Raw genomic sequence first — 22,167 nt, 5'->3', positions numbered from 1 at the left:
ATCTACACATTTACTGGGGCAAATCTAAATGATTTTGCTGTACTTGTACTTCAGTCACCCACTGACAGAGATGCTGAAGAGTTTCATTGATTACACAAAACTGAACACACAATGATATTTACAACAACGAAGGCAGCAAAAGCACAGTTATTGAAGTTTTTATTTATTTATTTTACAAAAAATTGTTTAATTCTGCATCAATAAAACAAACAAACAAACAAACAAACAGTAAATCACGAAATTCAACAGGAAGTCTTTACATTGAGCATTAACGTTATTGTGTGTTTGTGCTGCCATCTTGTGGATGAATGCAAGTACAACTTGCTGGAAAGAAAAACATAAAATAGAGATTGAACTCTGCTATACACATAAAATCTACACAGATGTTTTGTGTCTATAATACTGTACACATGATCTGAGTGTCAATCTGTAATGATGAGCTCATCACAACCCCAATCCTCATAACTCCCATCAGGCAGATATCTGCGGATGATGATGGGAATCTTTCTACTCCTGACAAAAACAAAACAAGAAAGAATTAAAACAAACCTCACAATGATAATACCGCACGCTAATATCACAATAACACCACACAAATTAAGACTGCGCACAAAACTAAATCGCATGCAATAGACATGAGCATCTCACTGGAGCATCTCACTGGTGAAGACGGTTCCTTGATTACGAATTAATTGTTTTCAGATGGAGCAGCATTAACTACACAAGCCGCAGTTCACTTACAAGCTGTGTGCCATATCGCATACATTATCACAGGCAATACGTCAGCGACAATGACTGCAAAATTGCCCAGATTGTCCGTAAACTACTTTACTGATGAGATGTACAATGACAATGACATGCGATATATTATGCAGCCCTAACAAAAATATCATAAACTACATAAACACACCAACAAAACACCAAACAAAGACAATATCACAAACACATGACACAAACTATAGAGTAATAACACAACATAACTCTCATAAACAACAACAAAGTTAATACACAGACAGACTAACAGAGTTTAAGACAGGTGTTTATGTGTGTGTAGTATAATGTACACATGTGTTATCATACTTCAGCTCTTTCATGGCGATCTGTAGTGGGTCGGTCTCTCCTTCCAGCTCCACCATCACAGGCGCACACATCCTGTCATAGAGGAAGTGATGTCACTGATCATACATGCAGTTGTGTATGTGTGTTAGGATTAGAGAGATCATATGTGTGTGTGTGTGTGTCAGAAATACTCACGCGATCTGCAGCGCTCGTGTTCCCAGCACACGTGCACGCTCATATTTAGTCATGTATGGGGTGGTGATCCTCTTCTGATTGGCCTGCTGACCTTCACCTGCCGGCAGAATCTGAACGTTCTCTTGATCCTCCTGCAGGAAAAACACACAACACATCAGCTGTAAACACACACATCTACACAACAGCCATTAACACACACAAAACCCTCAAAATGGTCAAGAAATGAAAATGTTGGTCATAAATTTCAATTACTGTAATTTTCTTAACTCCATTACTATAATAAAACTATAAAAATCCTCATATTTATTTCAGAAATTAAAATCCGTTTAAATAATACTGAAAAAATAAATAAATTAAAGATTCTGTTTGAAATACAGTTCAGATATATGGAGGAAATACATGAATGTTTAAGTGTCATAATCATTTTAAGTCTATGGTCCTGAAATGAAGCTGCTAAAGTTTAATTAGTTGAGATAAACACTTCTTACATCTTCTACATTCTCCAGATCATCCATAGGTTCTTCATCTTCAACATCATCAAAATCTCCATCATCAAAACTGATAAACAACAAATGAACACGACACTGAGACAAACACACACTGACGATCTCACGATATAAACATAAAAGATCACTTAAAACATTTTTAAATGTTACTGCTATTACTTAACAACATAACGTTACATACATTACATAAGATAACTTGTACTTTTATCAATTTTCGATGCTCATGGAAAAAGTAATAAATAATTTCAAACTTACTTGTCTTCGTTATCAGACATTATTTGCGCCTCACGTGTAATGAATGGGTTCGGTTAATGAAATTCTGTGATTAAATTTGTTTAAATTCGTTTCTAAAATCGTGCTGTACCGCGACGCTTCAGCGTGTACTGTACATCCGGTCGTGCTGCAGTTTTTATGGTTCGATCAGAAACACGAGCTCAACCCTGACGTTCCGAATACGGGAGGGGCTTCTTCTTCTTCTGTTGTTTAAATGGCGGGTGGCAAACCAACTAAAGGTGCATTTACCGCCACCTACTGGATTGGAGTATGGAGCACTACTTGGTTGTATACATTTAGTGAAAAAAAATTTATAATAATTATAAAAAAAAAATACTACTATTAATAAACATTTCGTGTTTCCTATTTTATATACACTTTGATGAACTACATGTTGTCTGGGTGTTTCCACTTTTAGTTTTTCATTGATCATTTCCACATTAATTCCCTCTATTTCCAAATACTTTTCAGCAGCTTTTACTATGATTTTAATTCTCTCTGTGCGGCTTTCCGTTTGTGCTGAACAGTTAACCACTTCAGCTATAAATGCTACAAAAGACATTTTGTCAATCCCCATTGGATCTTTCTCAGTCTCTACTATGCTTTTCTTCATTTTCAGAGGTGCAACTTTCTTAATTTCTTTCATTTCCTGTTCCACTTTCTTCAGGGCCTCAGCATATGTTAACCCATTTTCCACTCTTACATTTTGTATTTTCAAGACTTTCTTCCTCGCTTGACATCCTCCATACCCTGCGCTATGCTCTCCCCCACCGTTACAGCATTTAGGATTTACTCCTTGTTCGCATTTACCGTAATCGTGCTTTCCTCCACATCTTGCACATCTTTGTTTCCCTCTACAAACTGGCGCAACATGGCCAAATCTTTGACATTTTGGGGGAGGTACATAAGGTCTAACCCTGTAACTCATGTATCCTAAATATACCCTTTCAGGTAATTTATCCTCATCACAATTTAGCATCACAGATAAACTATCCTTCTTTTCTTTGTCTTTGACATACTGAAGTCTTCTTACTTCCTTTACTACTGCTCCAGAGATATTCTTTTTGATTCTTTCTGTTGTCTTGTCAATCGGGATTCCTGTTATTACTCCTCTTACCCAATTTCTCTCTTCTGGAATTTGACTTCTTACTTTTCCCCCCAATAACGTCTTCATTCCTATTGCCTTTTCCTGTTGCTTGTTATCTTTGCAAAATAATAACAATTTACCACCCCTTACCATTTTTGCCTTCTCAATCAGCCCTATCTCATTATTAATTGCTTTAGTTAATTTTAGCGGATTTATGGCAGATTCAGGTTCAGATTCGAATTGTATCATTACTTTATATTCCTCCTTTCGTATTCCTAACTGATGTCTTCCCTTATCACTATCAGAATCTGAAAACTGGTCCCAGTTTGTCTTTCTTTTCCGATTTTCAACTACCTTCCATTCATTACTTCCATTCTCCGCACCTAACACTTCCTCCTCCATTTCCAGATCACTTCCAAAATCACCTATGTTTCCAACCATGCGTACTCCACTCTCAACCCGACTGTTGCCAACCTCTGGCCGAGCCTGTGTTTGTTTCTTCCATCGAAACATGGGACTTCTCAACAATTTTCCAACACGTTAAAGCTTAACTTTGAACTCAACCGCCATTGCCTGTCCACCCGTCCCTCCTCGTGACCAGGCTGGTCATATTTTGAAGCTTCCCCGGGCACATAGATATGTACTAGTAATGTTCAACCCAGATCTATTTAAGGATTCGGGTTATTCTGAGTCACTCACTAATATGATCGGGTTGTGCGAGTCACTTGAGTCACTTGGTCAAAATCTCTTAATTCCAATCGCTAAGTCATACTAATGCCAACCAAGCAACTCAGATCACGCATGCAGCTACGAGTTTACGACTCCTCTGCTCACAAAAAAGGGCTCATGTGACCTGAGGAACTCGTAAAAAACATGCATGTCCGTAGAAACATTATCAATAACATAATTTTAAAAGTTAGGTGTGTTTAGTTTAATTTCATAACGACAAATATATCAACACCACGTTTAGAAGATGCCAGGCTTTGTTAACTTGAAAGTGAGAGGAACGTGTCCTGTTTCAGATTGACTTAAAAGGTCCACGATGTAGGCTTTGGTTAATGCAGCCACACAGTCACTCATCCGCGCAAGAACATGATCTGTGAGTTCCACTATTAATGTGATCTCAGACAGAAATTAAATTCTCTAAAAGTCACACAATTTAAAATAAATACAATGACTAATTGAAATATGCTCAATCTAAATTCATAACATTTCTATTTATTGAAAGCAGCCCCGGAAGGTATATTAGGTAATAAGTCAGAGATACGAATCACAAAGTAAGATGTAATGTACATGACACGTCCGATGCTTGACAGGAACCAGCAGACACCTTGATATCAATTTGAAGTAAAATATTAGTCAAGACTTGATCAACATGCTCTTTAACAGGGGTGTCAAAACAATTTAGGCTGAGGGCTGGATCAGAAAAAATGTCCCCATATGAGGGCCAAACTTCATCATGCTGACGTTAACCATACAAACTAAAATACAACTAGGCCCCAGACTGCTCATAAGTAGAAAACTGAATTTACCTACTAGAATAAGTCCTCTTAAAATGAACATGTACACAGTAATAAATAAAACCATTAATCACTGTTTCTTTGCAAAAAAATGTGAACACTAATGACTAATGAGTACATTCATTTAGCTAAGGAAAGCAATTGCTACAGCCTGGGATTGTTCTGCATTACCTAACAATTATAGATTTCATAAAAATGTTCTCTCTAAAATGGCTTTTACGTCAAAATAATTAAATATTTTTTCTCTTTTGGTAATAATGTGACAGATGTTTTACACCTACTAGCTAGTTTTCATTAACCCATCATAAGCATACTTATGTAGCCTATTTATACCTGCGTGCATCTCATTGTGACAAATAATGATAAACATACTGGTCATCTGTGGACTTCACAGAAAAAATGTCCTTTCTATATCTCCCAAAATGACCACCTGGCAGAGTCACGTTTTTGTTTATTTTTTTAACACATTGACGATCTAATGATCATAATGAAAAAACATAAAAATTAAATCTGCTGTTTGTCTTTTTTGTTAATTGTCTTTAGGGTCGGGATTAAGTAAGCTAATACAAACTCACACCTGAGTGAGTTTTTCTGGTTGACTGGCCACTAGTGAACTAACAAGTTTTTTAAAAACAGGAACAGTGATGCTGCTGAAACCGTTTATGCAGTCATAAATGCTGGACTCTTGTCAGTGTGCTGGACTATACTGCTGTCTTGTGCGAGATGCTGAGATCACATGTTTAGCATACATCGCATCCGCAGTGCTTTCTGGGATTTGTAGTGCAAAGCTGAAGCGGGCCAAGATTAATTAAAAACTTTTATCATTGTGCAGGCCGGATGCATATATGAACCGGGCCTGATTTGGCTCGCGTGCCATGTATTTGACACGTGCTGTAAAACATAATAAGTCAGTTTAGACAGCAATTTCTTTCAGTGGTGATTGGAAATTATTTAATATGCAGGCAAATATGTTTGCCACTCAGTTTACATCAAATCAACATCATGGTTAGCATCTGTTACAATCACAGAAGTTGTTTAGGGGTATGGCTGGGATGTACCAATATGAAAAGATGATTATAAAGTTTTATTGTGGTGTGTATGTGGCAGTCAAGGACAAAGACAACAAATATTGTGTGTAATAACTGATTTATTTATATACACGTGTTAAGTGGTGGTGACAAGTGAAAAAGTGATAATGAAAAACAAGTGATAAATAACAATATTTACAATAACAATTAACAAAAACACAAAAGGGAAAGGGACACGAGTGGTGCCAAATTAAAGAAATAAACAAAACAAAACCCCTCTAACTAAATTTTAACCCTCTAACTAACCTAAGCTACAAAGGAAAGGTAAGGAGATAAATTCTCAGCGTCGAATGACACCCTACGTACCCAAACACAAAACGTACAGAGGGTGGCACACGCTCCTAACCTAGTGTGTTTAAAACAGTAATGATTCCCTATGTGTTGCACAATGTATGTCACATGACGTACTTACCTGTCCACTTTCCCCAATATTAACAAAGTCACAAAAACACAGAATGAATGAACATTAATGTACAGATGCAAAACGAGTGACTTACAAAAGAAAAGCAACACAGTAAGGCAATTCAGCAGAAAAGTTATCAATAACAACAGAGTTCAAACAAACTGGCATGAATGAATGGTGCCAGGTTTAAATAGGCAGGACCGGGTGTTGATTGGTGGGTTGATCCGTGACGTAACATGGGATAAATACGATTACAGGAAAGGTGTTCAATGGCAGGGATCTGAGGAGACAGATAGCAGAAAAGAGGGAGAGAACAAAAACAAACACTTGTTTGTGTAAAGTGTGCTTCTCAAGGCTATCGATGGCACACCACTAATTCACTTGGTATTCACTTCAGTTGTACTCTATTTAGGCATATACATATATTTTGGTGTTTTTTATTTAATCTTGTAATCCATCATCGTCTGAAGCTTACATAAAAAACTTAAAGAACTATCTGTGGTCTGCTCATGACAGATATGGGGTTATGGGATGCAAACAGCCCAGACAGCAATACATTTACATTTAGCAGAGACTTTTGTCCAAAGTGACTTACAAGTGAGGTAAACAATAGAAGCAATTATAGCAACACAAGAACAGCAATACATAAGTGCACTGGAAATAGTCTCATCAAGTATATACATAGCCAAGGGTTGGTTAGTACAATTTTTTAAGGAAATGTACAAATAAAGAGAAAGAAAAAATAGAGAAAGACAGTAAGTCCGTTATTAGGAAGTGAGGTAATGGCGGAAGAGATGGGTTTTTAGCCAAGTCTTAAAGACAGCTACAGAGTCAGCAGATCGTGTCACGACTGTCAGATTATTCCACAGTTGTAAATTTTAGTGTCAAAGATTCAGTTGGATTTACTAACTCATTACATTGTTTTGGGCTTCGTGTCTGTGAATATTTCTGTGCTTGGGAGTGATGTATAACCACGGTTTCGCCGTTCACTGGAAAAACAATCAATAATCCTGCAAGCTAATGAGTACATTAGGCAAGCTACAGCATTGAAATGATTCTTGAATGTATTAAAGAGTTTATTTACAAATTCCCAAGCTCTCCTAATCCAGCTTTCCTTTGTTTCATTGTGTTGACCACTGCTTAGATTACTCTTAACCAAAGCGTCTTGTCTACATTTGTTTGCATACTGAAACATCTCATTGGTGTAGTGTCCTCCATTCTCCTCTATCATTTGATCAATCTTCTCTAGTAATTTGGTAACCTGCTTTCTGTTTCTGATGTCTTTATTGTTCATGATGTGGTATCTCCCTCCACACTGCTGAACAAACTTGCTGAGCACCTTGTTCTCTTTGATAAGATCTTCCACACTCTTTCCCTCTAGCTGATCACAATGGGTGAACACAGGGATTGTATACTTTGATACTTCTTCTCCATAAATTCTTTCAATATTTTTAATGTCATTTTCATCTTCAATGCCAATTCTTTTTGTTACTGACACCACATACAGGAAAGCATCAGGACCTGGACTGCAGAGGACAATACTGTTTGCCATTTCTAATGCTAAATCTTTAGGCCTTGAAGTTAAATCAGAAAACCCAGGAGTATCAACTACTAATACCTGTTTCCCTGAAACATCTGATCTGTGAAATTCACACTGTTGTGTTACTGAGCTAAAGCTTTGCTCAGACTGAAAAACCTTTTCTCCCAGTATAGTGTTTCCAGTTGCACTCTTTCCAGTTCCCGTTCTCCCCAGGAGAAGCAATCTTCTCTCATTGGAGTCAACTTCATGCTCAACTGGTATCAGTCTCTGTAGAAAGGGCTTTGTCTCTGGAACTGCTCCAGGCAAAAATAGAACAAAACAAATACAGTCAATACAAATTAACACAAATGCTGTATATACTGTATATTTATATGGAGCTTCACACCACACACCTCTAGGTTGTACAGTTTTAATGGCTGCTATTAATTTTCTCACTTGAGGTTCCGGATCCTGTGCACGATTATTAAAGACAAAGTATCTGTTCTCAAATTTCTGAACAACTGTTTTCAGAGCCTCTGAATCTTCTATTAATGTTTCTATTGAGGCATCATCCCTCTCCAACTCATCTCCTCTGGTAAAAATGATCCAAGTGTTTTTTAAGAGCCAATCTGGCAAAAAATCTTCAACAGCCTCAACAGTTTTCCTTTCTTCAGGAGTGAATCTGTCAGGTCTGATCACCAACAGAATCACAATTGGGTCCTTTGAGTCTAAATCTGGAAATCCAGCTTTTCTAAACATCACTTCAGGGCTCTCTTCATTTTCTGGGTCAAAGACTCCTGGTGTGTCAAAAATGGTAAGGTTCACTCCATCTCTCAACACATTTTTACTTTGCACTTGTTGCGTCACAGTTTTAAAGCTTAACTTTTTTCAAAAACGTTTTCTCCTAGTATGGTGTTTCCTGTAGCACTTTTTCCAGTTCCTGTTTTACAGAGCAGAATTACTTTATAATGCAGATCAGAAGATGGGTTCTCTTCAGACCCCTCCATAGCTGGAATGTTTCTAAAAGATCATCAGAAAATGAAATAAGTATATGAATCTCTTATTTTTAGCATACACACTGAGAAATCTGTTATGTTAATAAATGGCTATCCCAAAAATATCTAATGTTTATATATAGATTTTAAACCATAAATTGGTAACTAAAATGTCAGTATGATTTTGATTTGCAGTTTTGAATACTCCTTCTAGGTAACATGTAGAAAATATTGACCAAAACATTATAGGCTATCATAATTATTTTGCAAATTACTATTTTGTTTTACATAAAGTTAGCATTTTATAAAGTATATTCTATGCATACGATCAACTACATTGCTATACAGTTAGTTTATAATAACTGCAATGATCTGTCAGATACAATACAAGCACATACTTGCATATACTTCTTTGTATTACAGTATTGCATTCCAAACATAAGCAGGCTATTTCTGTATCCAAAATAAACAAGTGTGTTTGTCTGAGCACACACTGTACAGTAGGTGTGGTTATGGCTTTCACAAAGATTAAATAATCATCTCATCGCGATTGTTTGACCTCATCACAATAATTTCAGATCACCTCAATGATTGCACATCTCTCTAAACAGAGAGCACCTGTATAACTGCATTTAAAGAAAAACTTTGATAAGCAGTTTGAACTGCCAGGTAAAACATACATTTCCAAAATAGCAATTCCAAATTTAGGGAGGTGAAGGATGCTTTCATAAGGATCTGTAAGGAATTATTTTTTTTGCAGCCACTACAGACATGTGGTCCAGTGCTAATATGACCTTAGTAGGATTGGCTACTATTTTAAGCCTGTTCTGGTATAGTCAGTTTATTTTAATTGCATTTTTATTTTCAGTTATTTTTCAGACACTTTATTGTGTTTATTTTTTAAGAAGAATTTTCAAATTTTGAAATATATATACATTAAATAATACTTTTAATTATGTGCTTTGAGTATTAATATTTACTGCCAGGTAAACATTGCAAAAGATTTAATTTAAATAATTAAATTATTTCATGACCAAACAAAAGAATTATGAGAATTAAATGTAAAAGCCATAAACCAGACAATTAATCCTCATAATCGTCAAAATCCCAAACATGCAATTATTCGTCATTATCTTCACACTTTATTAGACAATTAACAATCAGTCAAATTGCATAATCGTAACAGCCCTAGGTGTGGCATATAAGAAAGTGCAGTCGACATTTCAAGATAACAATGACATGGAATGAGAACAGTTGTTCCCTTTCAGTCGGTCACTACGACGTCACGTCGTGACCGACGAATTGGGAACTCGCTTAGAGAGACCAATCTGCTTCGAATACTACTAAAACGCCAATGAACTTGGCATTGAGATATTTGCATAATGCTGGCGCCGCCCCGCCAGGTGCGTATATAAGCAGCAGGTGCAAATGAGGAAATTAGCTTTTTATCGCTTCGAAAGCCGGCAGTATCTGCTACTGAGAAGCTACTCTACTCTGGTGGGATTCGATTGCTGAAGTTGGTTGGACTAGCAGTACCACAGCGGACGCTTCGCTTAATTCCACGACTCTACATCTTTATTTTGTTTTGAGTTTTGTGTGTGCGTTGCCTTCCTGTGCGCTCATCAACTAAGCATCTGAGTGAATTTCCCTAAAAGAGTGATACGAGAGAGCTTTGTGCCTTGTTAAAGGCAGCCACTCTCTCGTATATCCGGACATCAGCGTCCTTTTCAGGATGGCTTTTCGTCCGTGCGATCTTGGGTGCGGCAAGTACATGGGTCCGAAGGACGGTCACGAGCGTTGTCTTTCGTGTTTGGGCATCGAGCACGCAGAGGCAGCGTTCGCTGGGGGTAAGTGTTCTCACTGCGAGAACATGTCCCTTGTGGATTTGCGCAGACGGTTGTCTTTCCTCCGGGAAAAACGCAACCCTCGTCATGCGAGTGCTGAACGCCGCCACGGTGCGGCTGTGAAGCTCTCAAAAGACGACCTGCGCATCACTGTGCTGAGCCGAGCGGGGGATTCGTCCTCAGGCTCTCAGCCTCCTCATCCACAGCCGGTTGATGTGCCGATGGAGACTTCAGCATCGTGTTCTACGATGTCTCTAGAATCCATTGTGCCGCCCTCCGGGTCCACCGACGCCGCAGCATCCGAGGGTGGGCCTCCTCCCCCTGACGTGGACCCCGACGCCCTTCCTCCCTCTGGTCGGGTTGGGACGCCGGAGTTCGATCCAGAGATGGTGGCCGTGCTCGCTCGAGCGGCGGAGACCGTAGGGTTAGAGTGGGTTCCCCCCCCTCAGCCCGAACCGTCCCGCCTGGATGATTGGTTCTTTGGAGCTGCCCGGGTTTCACAACCCTCTCCACCGGTGCCTTTCTTCCCCGAGGTGCACGAGGAGCTGACTAGAACCTGGAAGTCGCCGTTTTCCATGAGATTACGGCCGTTTCAGCCCTCCCCCCTCACCTCCCTCACCAGCGGAGCCGCTAAGGGTTATACGGGGATCCCTCCCGTGGAGCGTGCTGTCGCGATGCAGCTGTGTCCGGCACACGCTCCCTCTTGGAAGGACCGCCCAACCCTCCCCTCTCGTGCCTGCAGACAGTCCTCCGGTTTAACGGGCGCTGCCCACCAGGCATGTGGGGAGGCGGCCTCAGCCCTGCACGCAATGGCGTTGCTGCAGGTTCACCAAGCCAAGGCCTTGAGGGATCTGCACGAGGGAGGACACGACTCGCCTGTCCTTTCGGAGCTCCGGGCTGCCACTGACCTGGCTCTTCGCGCTACGAAGGTGACAGCGCAGGCGATTGGTCGTGCCATGTCCACGATGGTGGTCCAGGAACGCCACTTATGGCTATGTCTGGCTGACATGTCGGAAGCGGACAAGAACAAGTTTTTGGACGCTCCAGTGTCACAGGCTGGCCTCTTCGGTGAGTCGGTGGAGTCTTTTGCCCAGCAGTTCTCCGCCGCCCAGAAGCAGACAGAGGCGATCGCACAGATCATGCCCCGGCGCAAGCGACCTGCATCTCGCCCTCCAGCGCCGGCGGGCCCGTCTGCTCCTCGCCGAGGGCGCCCTGCGGCGGCTGCCTCCGCCCCCCCCACTAGAACATCTTCCAGGCCACGGAGGGGGAACAGCCGTCGACAGCCCGCCCCGCCCGCCCCACCCGCTTCCCGTGGTAAACGGAAGACGAAGCGGCCCTGAGACGGGCGACCTGGATTGGGATGGGATCACTCTACGGGAGACGGTGATGGCATCGCTCCCTCCACCGGTAGAGGGCCGGGTGGAGAATCTTTGGTTTCCTTTTGTTTCTGTTCCGCCGGCTTTTCAGCCGGTACCCACAAAACCACAAAAAGAGTGCATTCCTATTCCTTCTCCAGGTCTTCAGAGGATCGAGAGAGATGTGAGCGGGCATTCACATGCTCTTCCTCCCTCTCCTCTATCGCCAGCGGGTGTTGTGAGGAGTTCCAGCTCTCCGCTGAGGAGACGGGACCACCAGCACCCTCTTCGGAGTCTGTGCTCTCCGCTGAGGAGACCAGACGACCGTCACCCTCAGCGGGCTCAGGTCAGTGTCACACACACACATACTGTAGATACTTATGCTGTCCCAGCAGACGTACCGGCAGTACCACCTGTCCCGCTCAGCCGCCCCACCGCGGGTACCCCGACAGTGCCGTTAATTCCCCTCGTACGGTCCCTGGGGGCGTGGCTTCAGCTTCCCAGCCCGTCTCGTTGGGTTTTACGCACTGTTCGCCTCGGTTACGAAATTCAATTCATCCGGCACACACCCAAATTCTCGGGCATTCGTTTCACCACGCTGAAAGCGTCCGATGCACACGTACTGCGTGCAGAGGTCGAAGTCCTGTTGGCGAAGGACGCGATCGAGCCGGTCCCTCCAACCGAGATGAGATCGGGCTTCTACAGCCCGTATTTTATAGTACCCAAAAAAGGCGGTGGGTTGCGACCGATCTTGGATTTGCGCGTTCTGAACAAATCTCTGCAGAAGAGGTCCTTCAGGATGATAACACCGAAGCAAATATTCAATTCAATTCGCCCCCAAGATTGGTTTGCGGCAATAGACCTGAAAGACGCGTACTTTCATGTGTCCATAATCCCTCGTCACAGACCGTTTCTCCGGTTTGCGTTCGAGGGACGGGCATACCAGTACAAAGTTTTACCGTTCGGGCTATCCCTCTCTCCCCGTGTGTTCACGAAAGTAGTGGAGGCGGCGTTAAAACCCCTCAGAGAGAGCGGCGTTCGCATATTGGCTTACCTCGACGATTGGCTTATAATAGCGCATTCTCGACGGACGCTGTGCGAGCACAGAGATTTAACGCTTCGGCATCTCGCCCGTTTGGGTCTTCGGGTCAACTGGGAAAAGAGCAAACTCTGCCCCACGCAGAGGATCTCTTTTCTCGGGATGGAACTGGACTCGATCGATTTATCGGCGCGTTTGACAGAAGAGCGCGTCCAGTCAATTCTGACTTGCCTCGGTTCATTCCGAGGGAAGAATGCGGTCCCGCTGAAACAATTTCAGAAGCTCCTGGGGCATATGGCTGCAGCAGCGGCCGTGACACCGCTCGGACTGCTCCATATGAGACCGCTTCAGCGTTGGCTTCACGATCGAGTCCCGAGGAGAGCGTGGCGCGCCGGCATCCATCGTGTAACCATTACACCTGCGTGTCGCCTAACATTCCCCCCGTGGTCGGACCCCGCGTTTCTCAGGTCCGGTGTGTCCATGAGACAGATCGCTCAGCATGCTGTTGTACACACAGATGCGTCCGACACGGGCTGGGGTGCCACGTACGACGAGCTTACAGCTTCAGGGGTGTGGACAGCACCCCAGTTGCACTGGCATATCAATTGCCGAGAGTTGTGGGCAGTATATCTGGGACTCGTACGCTTCGCTACGGAGCTGCGAGGGAAGGATGTACTAGTACGCACCGACAACACTGCGACCGTTGCGTATATCAACCGTCAAGGCGGTTTGCGCTCCCGTCACCTGTCGCATCTCGCTCGTCATCTCCTCCTTTGGAGTCAGAAGCATCTGAGGTCCCTTCGTGCCATTCACATTCCGGGCTCGCTCAATACAGCGGCGGACGCGCTTTCTCGAGCGGCGCGCCCCGGCGAATGACGACTCCACCCCCAGACGGTCCAGCTAATTTGGAAGAAGTTCGGTCGTGCGCAGATAGATCTGTTTGCGTCGCCGGACGATACCCACTGTCGCCTATTTTATTCACTAACCGAGGGCAGCCTCGGCGTGGACGCATTGGCACACAGCTGGCCTCGGGGGATGCGCAAATACGCATTCCCCCCAGTGAGCTTAATCGCACAGACACTGTGCAAGGTCAGGCAGGACGAGGAGAACCTTTTACTGATCGCCCCATATTGGACGAGCAAGAATTGGTTTCCAGAGTTGATGCTCCTCGCGACAGCCCCTCCCTGGCGGATTCCCCTGAGGAAGGACCTTCTTTCTCAAGGAGGGGGCACATTATGGCACCCGCGCCCCGACCTGTGGGATCTCCATGTGTGGTCGTTGAGCGCGCGCAAGGTTTAAGTGATTTACCGCAAGCGGTATCTAACACAATCAACGCAGCACGAGCTCCGTCTACGAGACGGGCTTACGCGTTTAAATGGAACCTTTTCGTCACCTGGTGCTTTTCGCAACGCGAAGACCCCAGAGAATGCCCTATTAACACCGTGCTTTTATATCTTCAACATAGGTTAGACGGTAGGCTGTCACCCTCCACCATTAAAGTTGATATCGCTGCTATTTCTGCTCATCATTCACTTATTAACGGCAGAACAGTTGGCCAGCATGATTTGGTTGTTAGATTTCTAAGAGGCGCTCGTAGGCTAAACCCCTCGCGCCCTCCTTCTATTCCTCCCTGGGACCTGTCCATGGTGCTGAAAGCCCTGCAGGCCCCCCCGTTCGAGCCTTTGCAGTCTGTGAGTCTGAAGCTTTTATCAATGAAAGCTCTGACCCTGCTAGCATTGGCCTCAGTGAAGAGAGTAGGGGATTTACATGCATTCTCTGTTGACGACTCGTGCCTTCAGTTTGGTCCTGCTGCCTCAAGCGTAACATTGAGGCCCAGACCAGGTTACGTGCCCAAAGTTCCCACTACTCCTTTCAGAGATCAAGTGGTGAGCTTGCAAGCGCTGCCTCCGGAGGACGCAGACCCAACCATGGCTTTGTTGTGCCCCGTACGCGCACTGCGACTCTACGTGGATCGCACGCAAAGCCTCCGGACCTCAGACCAGCTCTTTGTTTGTTATGGTGGCCAGCAGAAAGGGAAAGCTGTCACTAAGCAGAGGATGTCTCATTGGATAGTTGATACTATCGCCCTGGCTTATAATCTTCAGGGTATTCCTTGCCCCTTTAATTTGAGAGCGCACTCCACACGGAGCGTTGCCTCATCTTGGGCTCTAGCTCGTGGTTCCTCGCTAACAGACATCTGTAGAGCTGCTGGTTGGGCGACACCTAATACGTTCATTAGATTCTACAGTGTTCGTATTGAGCCTGTATCCTCTCGTGTTCTTTCCTCACCAGGGGGAGCACGGAGAACAGTCTCACAGGTCGGCTTGCAGCCTCCATCTGATGCTTCATAACTGTATCAGTATGGAAGGCCTTCAGAACAAAAATGCGTAATGGTTTGAATTGTTCTTCCTCCGCTGCCTTGGCAGCCTTTGTTGCGGAGCATTGGCTGTCAGCCTTCACTAGCTGCATCCTCGCGAACCTACGTGTTGGCTCGGGCTCCACATTGTGTCCCACCGGGTTCCTTTGTGAGTATTTTCCGTGGGGTTAATCCTACTAGCCCACGTTTCCCTTAGCAGAGCACTGCTTTGCTTACACAGCCACGGCTGTCATTTTTTACCTCAACTACGGTTGACTTTCGCCCACCATTAACCCTTAAGACGGGTGGTGGCTTCCGCAGCGTTCCTATCCCGCTCAGGTAGGGCGCTTCCCAGTCGCTGGCACTTCCGTGGGGTTAAAGGAACATCTAGTGCCCGGCCTTCTGCCTTAAAACCTAATTCTCCTTATCCTTAAGTGGAACCGGAGGGCTTTACGCAGACACTGGAAGAGGTCAGCCCCTAGTGGCGTTTTGATAGGGATTCCCAATTCGTCGGTCACGACGTGACGTCGTAGTGACCGACTGAAAGGGAACGTCTCGGTTACGGATGTAACCCTCGTTCCCTGAAGGAGGGAACGGAGACGTCACGTCCCGTCGCCACAGGTGCTGCCACCTGCTGTTACGGCCGGTCACACTTTCCGGCTTTCTCAGCGAAAAAGAAGCTAATTTCCTCATTTGCACCTGCTGCTTATATACGCACCTGGCGGGGCGGCGCCAGCATTATGCAAATATCTCAATGCCAAGTTCATTGGCGTTTTAGTAGTATTCGAAGCAGATTGGTCTCTCTAAGCGAGTTCCCAATTCGTCGGTCACGACGTGACGTCTCCGTTCCCTCCTTCAGGGAACGAGGGTTACATCCGTAACCGAGACGATTTATGCTTTCAACTGACAACGTAAGTGTCAATGTAAAAATAAAATAATTACAAAATACATGGGCTTCATGATAGGGAAAGACTCCTTTAATCCTTTAACCCCTGGTTTCACAGACAAAGCTTAAGGCTAGTGATAGACTAAGGCTGTGTCTGAAACTGCCTACTTCCATACTATACACTCTAAAAAAACAAACGGTGCTATATAGCACCAAAACTGTTGCTTTGGATCGTAATCATAGAAGAACCGTTTTTAGTGCCATATAGCACCGGTAAAGCACCAGTGAAGCACCGGTGAAGCACCAGTGTAGCACCAGTTTAGCACCTGTGTAGAATCATATAGGGGCCCTATAGCACCACATATGGTTCTACAAAGCACTATATGGTTCTACACAGGTGCTTCACTGGTGCTTCACCGGTGCTATATGGCACTAAAAACGGTTCTTCTATGATTACGAGCAAAGAACCACTTTTGGTGCTATATAGCACCGTTTGTTTTAGAGTGTATAGTAAGCAAAAAGCAGTAGGTGAGGTGAGTAGTATGTCCAAATTAATAGTATTCTAAAAAAAAGTAGGCGAAAAGTACCCGGATGACCTAACACAGTGTTTCCCAGTCCTCGGGCACCCCCTCCCAGAAAGTTTTAGATGTCTCCTTATTTAAAACACCTGATTCGACTCATCAGCCTCCATCCAAAATGGTAAAGACGTGTCCCTAACAAGCTGATGAGTTAAACCAGGTGTGTTTAATAAGGAGACATTAAAACTTTCTGGGAGGGGGTGCCCGAGGACCAGGGTTGGGAAACACTGACCTAACACTTCCGGCAAGATCTCGATGTTCATTCGATGGACCTTTTAATATCCAGTGAACCCCCTGGAGAGGAGTTATCCAATGATGATGAAGACAGAGGGATGTTGGTTTATTAAAAAATGCTTGAGCTAAAAATGTTAAGGGTATCCCATCATGCATCATATTCTGAATGTAAATCGTGAGACTTTTGCCCAAACCTCACGAGATGTTGCAGAAACTTTTATTTGCAAGTTAATAAATAGATACGACATATTTTGGTAGTAAAATGGAAAGTGTTGCATTGTTTCATTGGTGCAAACATTGTTATGTATTTTGTAAAACATCTGCAACTGCTTTTATCACATGTAATGATAAACAACATTAATTGTCTCGTTTATTCAGGGACTACAGAATAAACAATAAACTTTAATAAAGCTGCATGCACAAAGAGTTTTTTTTACAGATGCAAAGAATTCTGCTTCTGAAAGTTTCACTAGTGTAGATAATAATACAGCAAATGTTTATTACGGATATATATATATATATATATATATATATATATATATATATATATATATATATACACTCTTAAAACGAATGTGTTAAATTAACACATCTTGTGTCTAGTTAAGGACAACACACCTAGTGTGTTGTCCTTAATTTAACACATCTCTGTGTTATTTTTGGAACAACACACTTTGTGTTGTTTTAACACATCTTGTGTTGTCCCTTTTATTTATATGAACTCTAAATCAACAGAAAATGACACATAATGTGTTAAAATTAACACATAATGTGTTAAATAGTTTAACACAAAGCAATGTGTTAAAATTAACACACCCTGGGATGTGTTAATTTTAACACATTGCTTTGTGTTAAACTATTTAACACATTATGTGTTGTTTTTAACACATTATGTGTCATTTAAGTTCATAAAAAATAAAAGGGACAACACAAGATGTGTTAAAACAACACAAAGTGTGTTGTTCCAAAAATAACACAGAGATGTGTTAAATTAAGGACAACACACTAGGTGTGTTGTCCTTAACTAGACACAAGATGTGTTAATTTAACACATTCGTTTTAAGAGTGTATATATATTAATTAGCATAAATTAAAAACGAATATGTTTTGGTGCAAATTGCTGCCACTTCCTGGATTGACATTTTTACACTGGCCAAGTGTGTCTTATCGGGTGAATAATCCTACATGCTCCCTAAGGATCTTTATGTCCACTAGAACACGTCATGTAAGTAGTCAATTGCAAAGACTGCAAGTGTAGGTATTTGGACATTGGCCTTAAACAAGTTTGAACTGTCTCAACAGAAAATAAATTGCACTGACAGATCTTAAAATATGTCTATAATAATTTGTCTCAAGTACACACAGCAGTATCGGTTTTAACTAAGGCATTGTTATAAAAGATGTTTAAACATCTTAATTTAACTAAGGCCTAGTCTTGGCTTTAGCTGACCATTGACTGTGAAACCAGGTCTACGTGTTTCAGATTCATGAAAACATGTATGTTTCACCAGTAGACGCAAATGTCTTTACATTCTTTCTGAATTTGTAATCATCCCTGACGTCAGAACAACAAAATAATTGCTATCACTGCAATTTATTTTCGGTCAAAACTATTTTCTACTAATATTTGCAATAATAATTTTCCTGTTACATTTTAAGTCGACGACCGATCTTCCGTGGTCTGCATTAAGCCCCCTTTTGTCGTTTAATTTAAATAGTTAACGTCAACTTACCTTAAAGAAAGTTACGCTGATTATTGCGTATGAGCCCATTTAAAGAGTATTTTATCAAAAGCGACGCATGATCCATGTTAGTTTCACTTTAAAGCAACACCAAAGAGTTTTTTTTACCTTAAAATAACGTTTCCAAAAAAGTTTCAGTTGTTCATCCACTCAAAACAGGGTGAATAACACTTTCACATTCGCTTTGCAGCCCTCTATCGGCCAAAACCGCACTAAAGAAGTTTCCAACCGTCGGGTAGTGGTCCTGTAGTTCGAGTGAAAACTACAAAAACTTGCTTTACGGCAGACCTACAATCCAATCAGAGCCAACTATGCTGCAGTATTTACGACAGTGGTAATGAACAATTACGCTTCTAACCTGTAGGGGGAGCAAAGAGCCAGAGTTCTTTAGTGTTGCTTTAACGAGTCTCGTCCATTTCCGTTCTGCCGAGTCGTGTCTGTCTGCGTCCTGCAAGACGGAGCTAGGCGTCAGTTGTAGTAGGCGTGTCTTGTAGTAGTAGGAGGCGTGTCTAGTACTTTTCTAAATCGCGGTCCACCACGCGAGATCGTCGTCGAAGTCAGAAGCACATCAACAACGAAAAGCCTTTTAATGGTAAATTTCGTTTTCTTAATGCAGATTCATTCAGTATTGTGTAATTAGAGAGGCTATTAAAACAGTGTCGGTACCTTGTGCATATGTATGCATAAAACGTATGGGTGGAGTGTTTTTGAACTGGGATTCTGCTGGTTGATTAAAAGCAATACATTTATTAATTCCTTGTATTAATAAAATCTATATATTTATTCTTCCAGGGATTAATAATAAGTGAAAGTGATGAAGATTATGGAAGGTTTTTTTGGTCTTTTTTAAATTAATTAATTAAATTATAAAATAATTTATAAAATTATAAAATAATTAATAAAATTATAAAATAATTAATTAAATTATAAAATAAAATAAAAAATAAAATCGCAAAATATGTCCCAAATTTGAAAATGAAATGCTGAAATAAAAATTAAAACATTATATTAAATTATTTCATTTTCATTTTTAACGTGATGAAGCATCATTCCGGCCAAATTGAAAAATTTAATTAAATTGATGATTTGACATTTCATTTTCAATATAATCTTGAGTCAAGACTGACAATATTAAAATAAAAAGGCAAGCTTGAAAAGGAATCTTTAAATACATTTTTTAAAAGGCTTTTTATTCATGCCCAAGCAATAATAGGGACAAAATTAAAAGGTAAAGTTCAGTTTTAATTTCATGTTCTGTTTTTCTTTTTCATTTTCGTTTTAATTTTCGTGTTCCTCTTTATTTTCAACTTGTATGCAAATTCAATGTTAGTCAGTGGGTGGGGCTTACTTGCTTAAAACAAGGGGATTGGCTGAAGCAGTGTTCAGTATTGCCAACTCAGTGACTGTGTTGCTTGCCAACTTAGCGACCTTATTGCTACATCTAGCGACTTTTAGACTCATTTAGCCAAACTTAGCGACTGTTTGGATGAATATTAGCTTCACATCTGTACAGATAGGCTACTGTGTCGATTGTACTGGCCAACGAGTGCCGGGTGGCGCTGTCACGGTGAAATGTGCCCTCTGTGCATGGAGCAACATTTAGACTGTACGAGCTGACGTGTGTATGAGATTCGAGTACATTGTTTACATTTCAAAGGAGGAACAAACATTAAAAGAGGCTGGTCCGCTGTTATGTATATGCGTATTTTCACACATCTGATCCGATGAGGCGTCAGTAGAGATGCGCGGTTGGCGGTTACAGCCGCGGACTCCGCGGATAAACCGCGGATCGGGCGGATGACGTGACGAAAAATAATATTTTAATTAGATTCGGGCGGGTGGCGGATCGACTGCTTGTTAGCTGTGTCCTTCTAAGCATGCAACCTTAAAAGGTGAGCACTCTGTCTTTCAGGGTGGCAGCCTCAGAAGTTCTCAAAGAGAACTGAAATGAGACGGTCTAGCCTTCTGAGGACCCATAATTTGCGTCACCTGTTGCACGCGCCCCCAGTAGCCCCCACCGCGCCTGTCAGCAGAAAACAGCGGAGACATTTCTGACTTATTAAAATAAATATGTAATCAAAAATATTAATTTATTTTAGAAAATATGACACATTGATGTAGATTAAACTATTCAACAGTATATCAAATAATCAACCTTATGTTGCAAATATACGCAACATAAACAGAATAATATTAACACAAAACATAACTTATAATACTAAAACAGTGACAAGAAAAAGTTTTCTAATACACTTTTATTTAATAAAGGTTTTAATTGTTTGGGATAGCCTCGGCATGTTAAGAATCCATTCGTTCTATCATTAACAGCGCAGAGAAATGAGGACGCATTTTGACATAGCTCTTATCAACGCCTCAAAAAATGAGAATTAAAAACAAAGGAAATAGAAGGGCAGAAAAGGTTTGCCTGGAATAAGTTTTACAAAGTGGTAAATCAGGATGACACCAGTGCAGACTATGTAATTTGTGCGTTTAATTTAGGCATTACTGATTTATTTATTTATTTTTGTCCCGTGTGCGCCGATCGGAGACTGAGTTCACTGCTGATATTCTAGAGCTTTCTAGTCTCGCGGCTGTCATCACATCGCCCAGTCAGCTGATGGCGGGCGGGTGCGGTTTTGAAAACTGGTCAGAAACGTTGGTGCGGATGGATGGCGGACGGATGATGAGTTTTGTGATGCGGTTGCGGATGAAATAATAGCCCATCCGCGCATCTCTAGGCGTCAGTTCAATGAATTGCAGACATACACAAACAGTCACTTACTTTTAAATGAACATTATCTGTGCTGTTTGTACCACCCCACAAGTATCACCCCTATGTGAGTCTTTTGGGGTCTACTCTGTACACTGCACTGGACACAACATAGGCTGCAGTTCTGCCCATAGCTGAAGCGTGAAAGACGAGCTACGCACATAAATGGGGTGCGGTGATGTCACGGCATAAAGAAATGCATATTATTTCATGTTGTTATTGCTAATATAATTTGTTGTTTTAATAATATATAAGATTACTGCTTTCCTGGGGTGGGTTGTTGTGCTGTATACCGCGTGATTTTGTTGCTTCTTCACCGCGGTAAAACAAAATCCGTACGGTCACAGCCCACAAATCAGCGTTACAAATCAGGACCACTTACAAATATGCAGGGTTTAAAACTGGGCCGAAGCTGAACCCCGTCACAATGGCTGAAGTCTGCTCCGGTGTGCCCGCTGCAAAAGTAAGTTACTGGTCGCTGTGTATGTCCATTCTCATGAAATGCATACAAATAACACGCAGTGTGATTATTAGGGATGGCTCCCGCGAAACTGACGTTTCGACACTGTGTCGAGATCCCGAAGCGTAAATGTTTCGAAACACTGCTCCGAAATGTGATTCGAAACACCCATGTCACGCGATGAAGTGATTCGAAACACCAAGAGGTGCATTTCACAAGTATTTCGAAAGGTGGCGTACCTGTCGAATCTGCTTCGAA

At 42.2% G+C, this 22,167-nt stretch overlaps 2 protein-coding genes across 3 annotated transcripts; both read right to left on the bottom strand.

Annotated features, from left to right (window-relative positions):
- Positions 1 to 147: 147 nt before the first annotated feature.
- Positions 148 to 2,179, bottom strand: polr2f (RNA polymerase II, I and III subunit F). The gene is made up of 5 exons (XM_065278464.2): positions 2,016 to 2,179; positions 1,743 to 1,812; positions 1,255 to 1,385; positions 1,081 to 1,152; positions 148 to 513 (listed from the first exon to the last, which is right to left on the bottom strand). Exons 1-5 carry the CDS (start codon positions 2,033 to 2,035, stop codon positions 423 to 425), a joined length of 384 nt encoding a protein of 127 aa, XP_065134536.1. The 5' UTR covers positions 2,036 to 2,179; the 3' UTR covers positions 148 to 422.
- A 3,611-nt stretch (positions 2,180 to 5,790) lies between these two features.
- LOC135769098 (GTPase IMAP family member 1-like) lies at positions 5,791 to 22,044 on the bottom strand. 2 transcript variants are annotated; one of them, XM_065278455.2, is made up of 3 exons: positions 21,832 to 22,044; positions 8,064 to 8,670; positions 5,791 to 7,964 (listed from the first exon to the last, which is right to left on the bottom strand). In XM_065278455.2, the coding sequence occupies exons 2-3, from the start codon at positions 8,407 to 8,409 to the stop codon at positions 7,045 to 7,047; spliced, it is 1,266 nt and encodes a 421-aa protein (XP_065134527.1). In that variant the 5' UTR covers positions 8,410 to 8,670; positions 21,832 to 22,044; the 3' UTR covers positions 5,791 to 7,044. The 2 variants fall into 2 exon arrangements, with proteins under 2 accessions (XP_065134527.1, XP_065134528.1); XM_065278456.2 differs by lacking the exon at positions 21,832 to 22,044 and adding an exon at positions 18,671 to 19,222.
- Positions 22,045 to 22,167: the final 123 nt, after the last annotated feature.

The sequence above is a fragment of the Paramisgurnus dabryanus genome, chromosome 3, assembly GCF_030506205.2.
Source record: "Paramisgurnus dabryanus chromosome 3, PD_genome_1.1, whole genome shotgun sequence".
NCBI lineage: Eukaryota > Metazoa > Chordata > Actinopteri > Cypriniformes > Cobitidae > Paramisgurnus > Paramisgurnus dabryanus.
Note: the sequence above shows the minus strand (reverse complement) of the source record. Positions and strands in the feature narration are given on the sequence as shown.

What these genes read in the sequence shown, in the direction of transcription:
- LOC135769098 (XM_065278455.2), bottom strand. Translation starts at nt 8,409, where the DNA reads ATGTTTAGAAAAGCTGGATTTCCAGATTTAGACTCAAAGGACCCAATT. An exon ending in TAAAACTGTACAACCTAGAG is followed by an intron (nt 7,965 to 8,063) that starts GTGTGTGGTGTG and finishes TGCCTGGAGCAG; the next exon opens with TTCCAGAGACAAAGCCCTTT.
- polr2f (XM_065278464.2), bottom strand. Translation starts at nt 2,035, where the DNA reads ATGTCTGATAACGAAGACAA. An exon ending in ATCTGGAGAATGTAGAAGAT is followed by an intron (nt 1,386 to 1,742) that starts GTAAGAAGTGTT and finishes TTTTTCCTGCAG; the next exon opens with GAGGATCAAGAGAACGTTCA. An exon ending in ACACGAGCGCTGCAGATCGC is followed by an intron (nt 1,153 to 1,254) that starts GTGAGTATTTCT and finishes CCTCTATGACAG; the next exon opens with GATGTGTGCGCCTGTGATGG.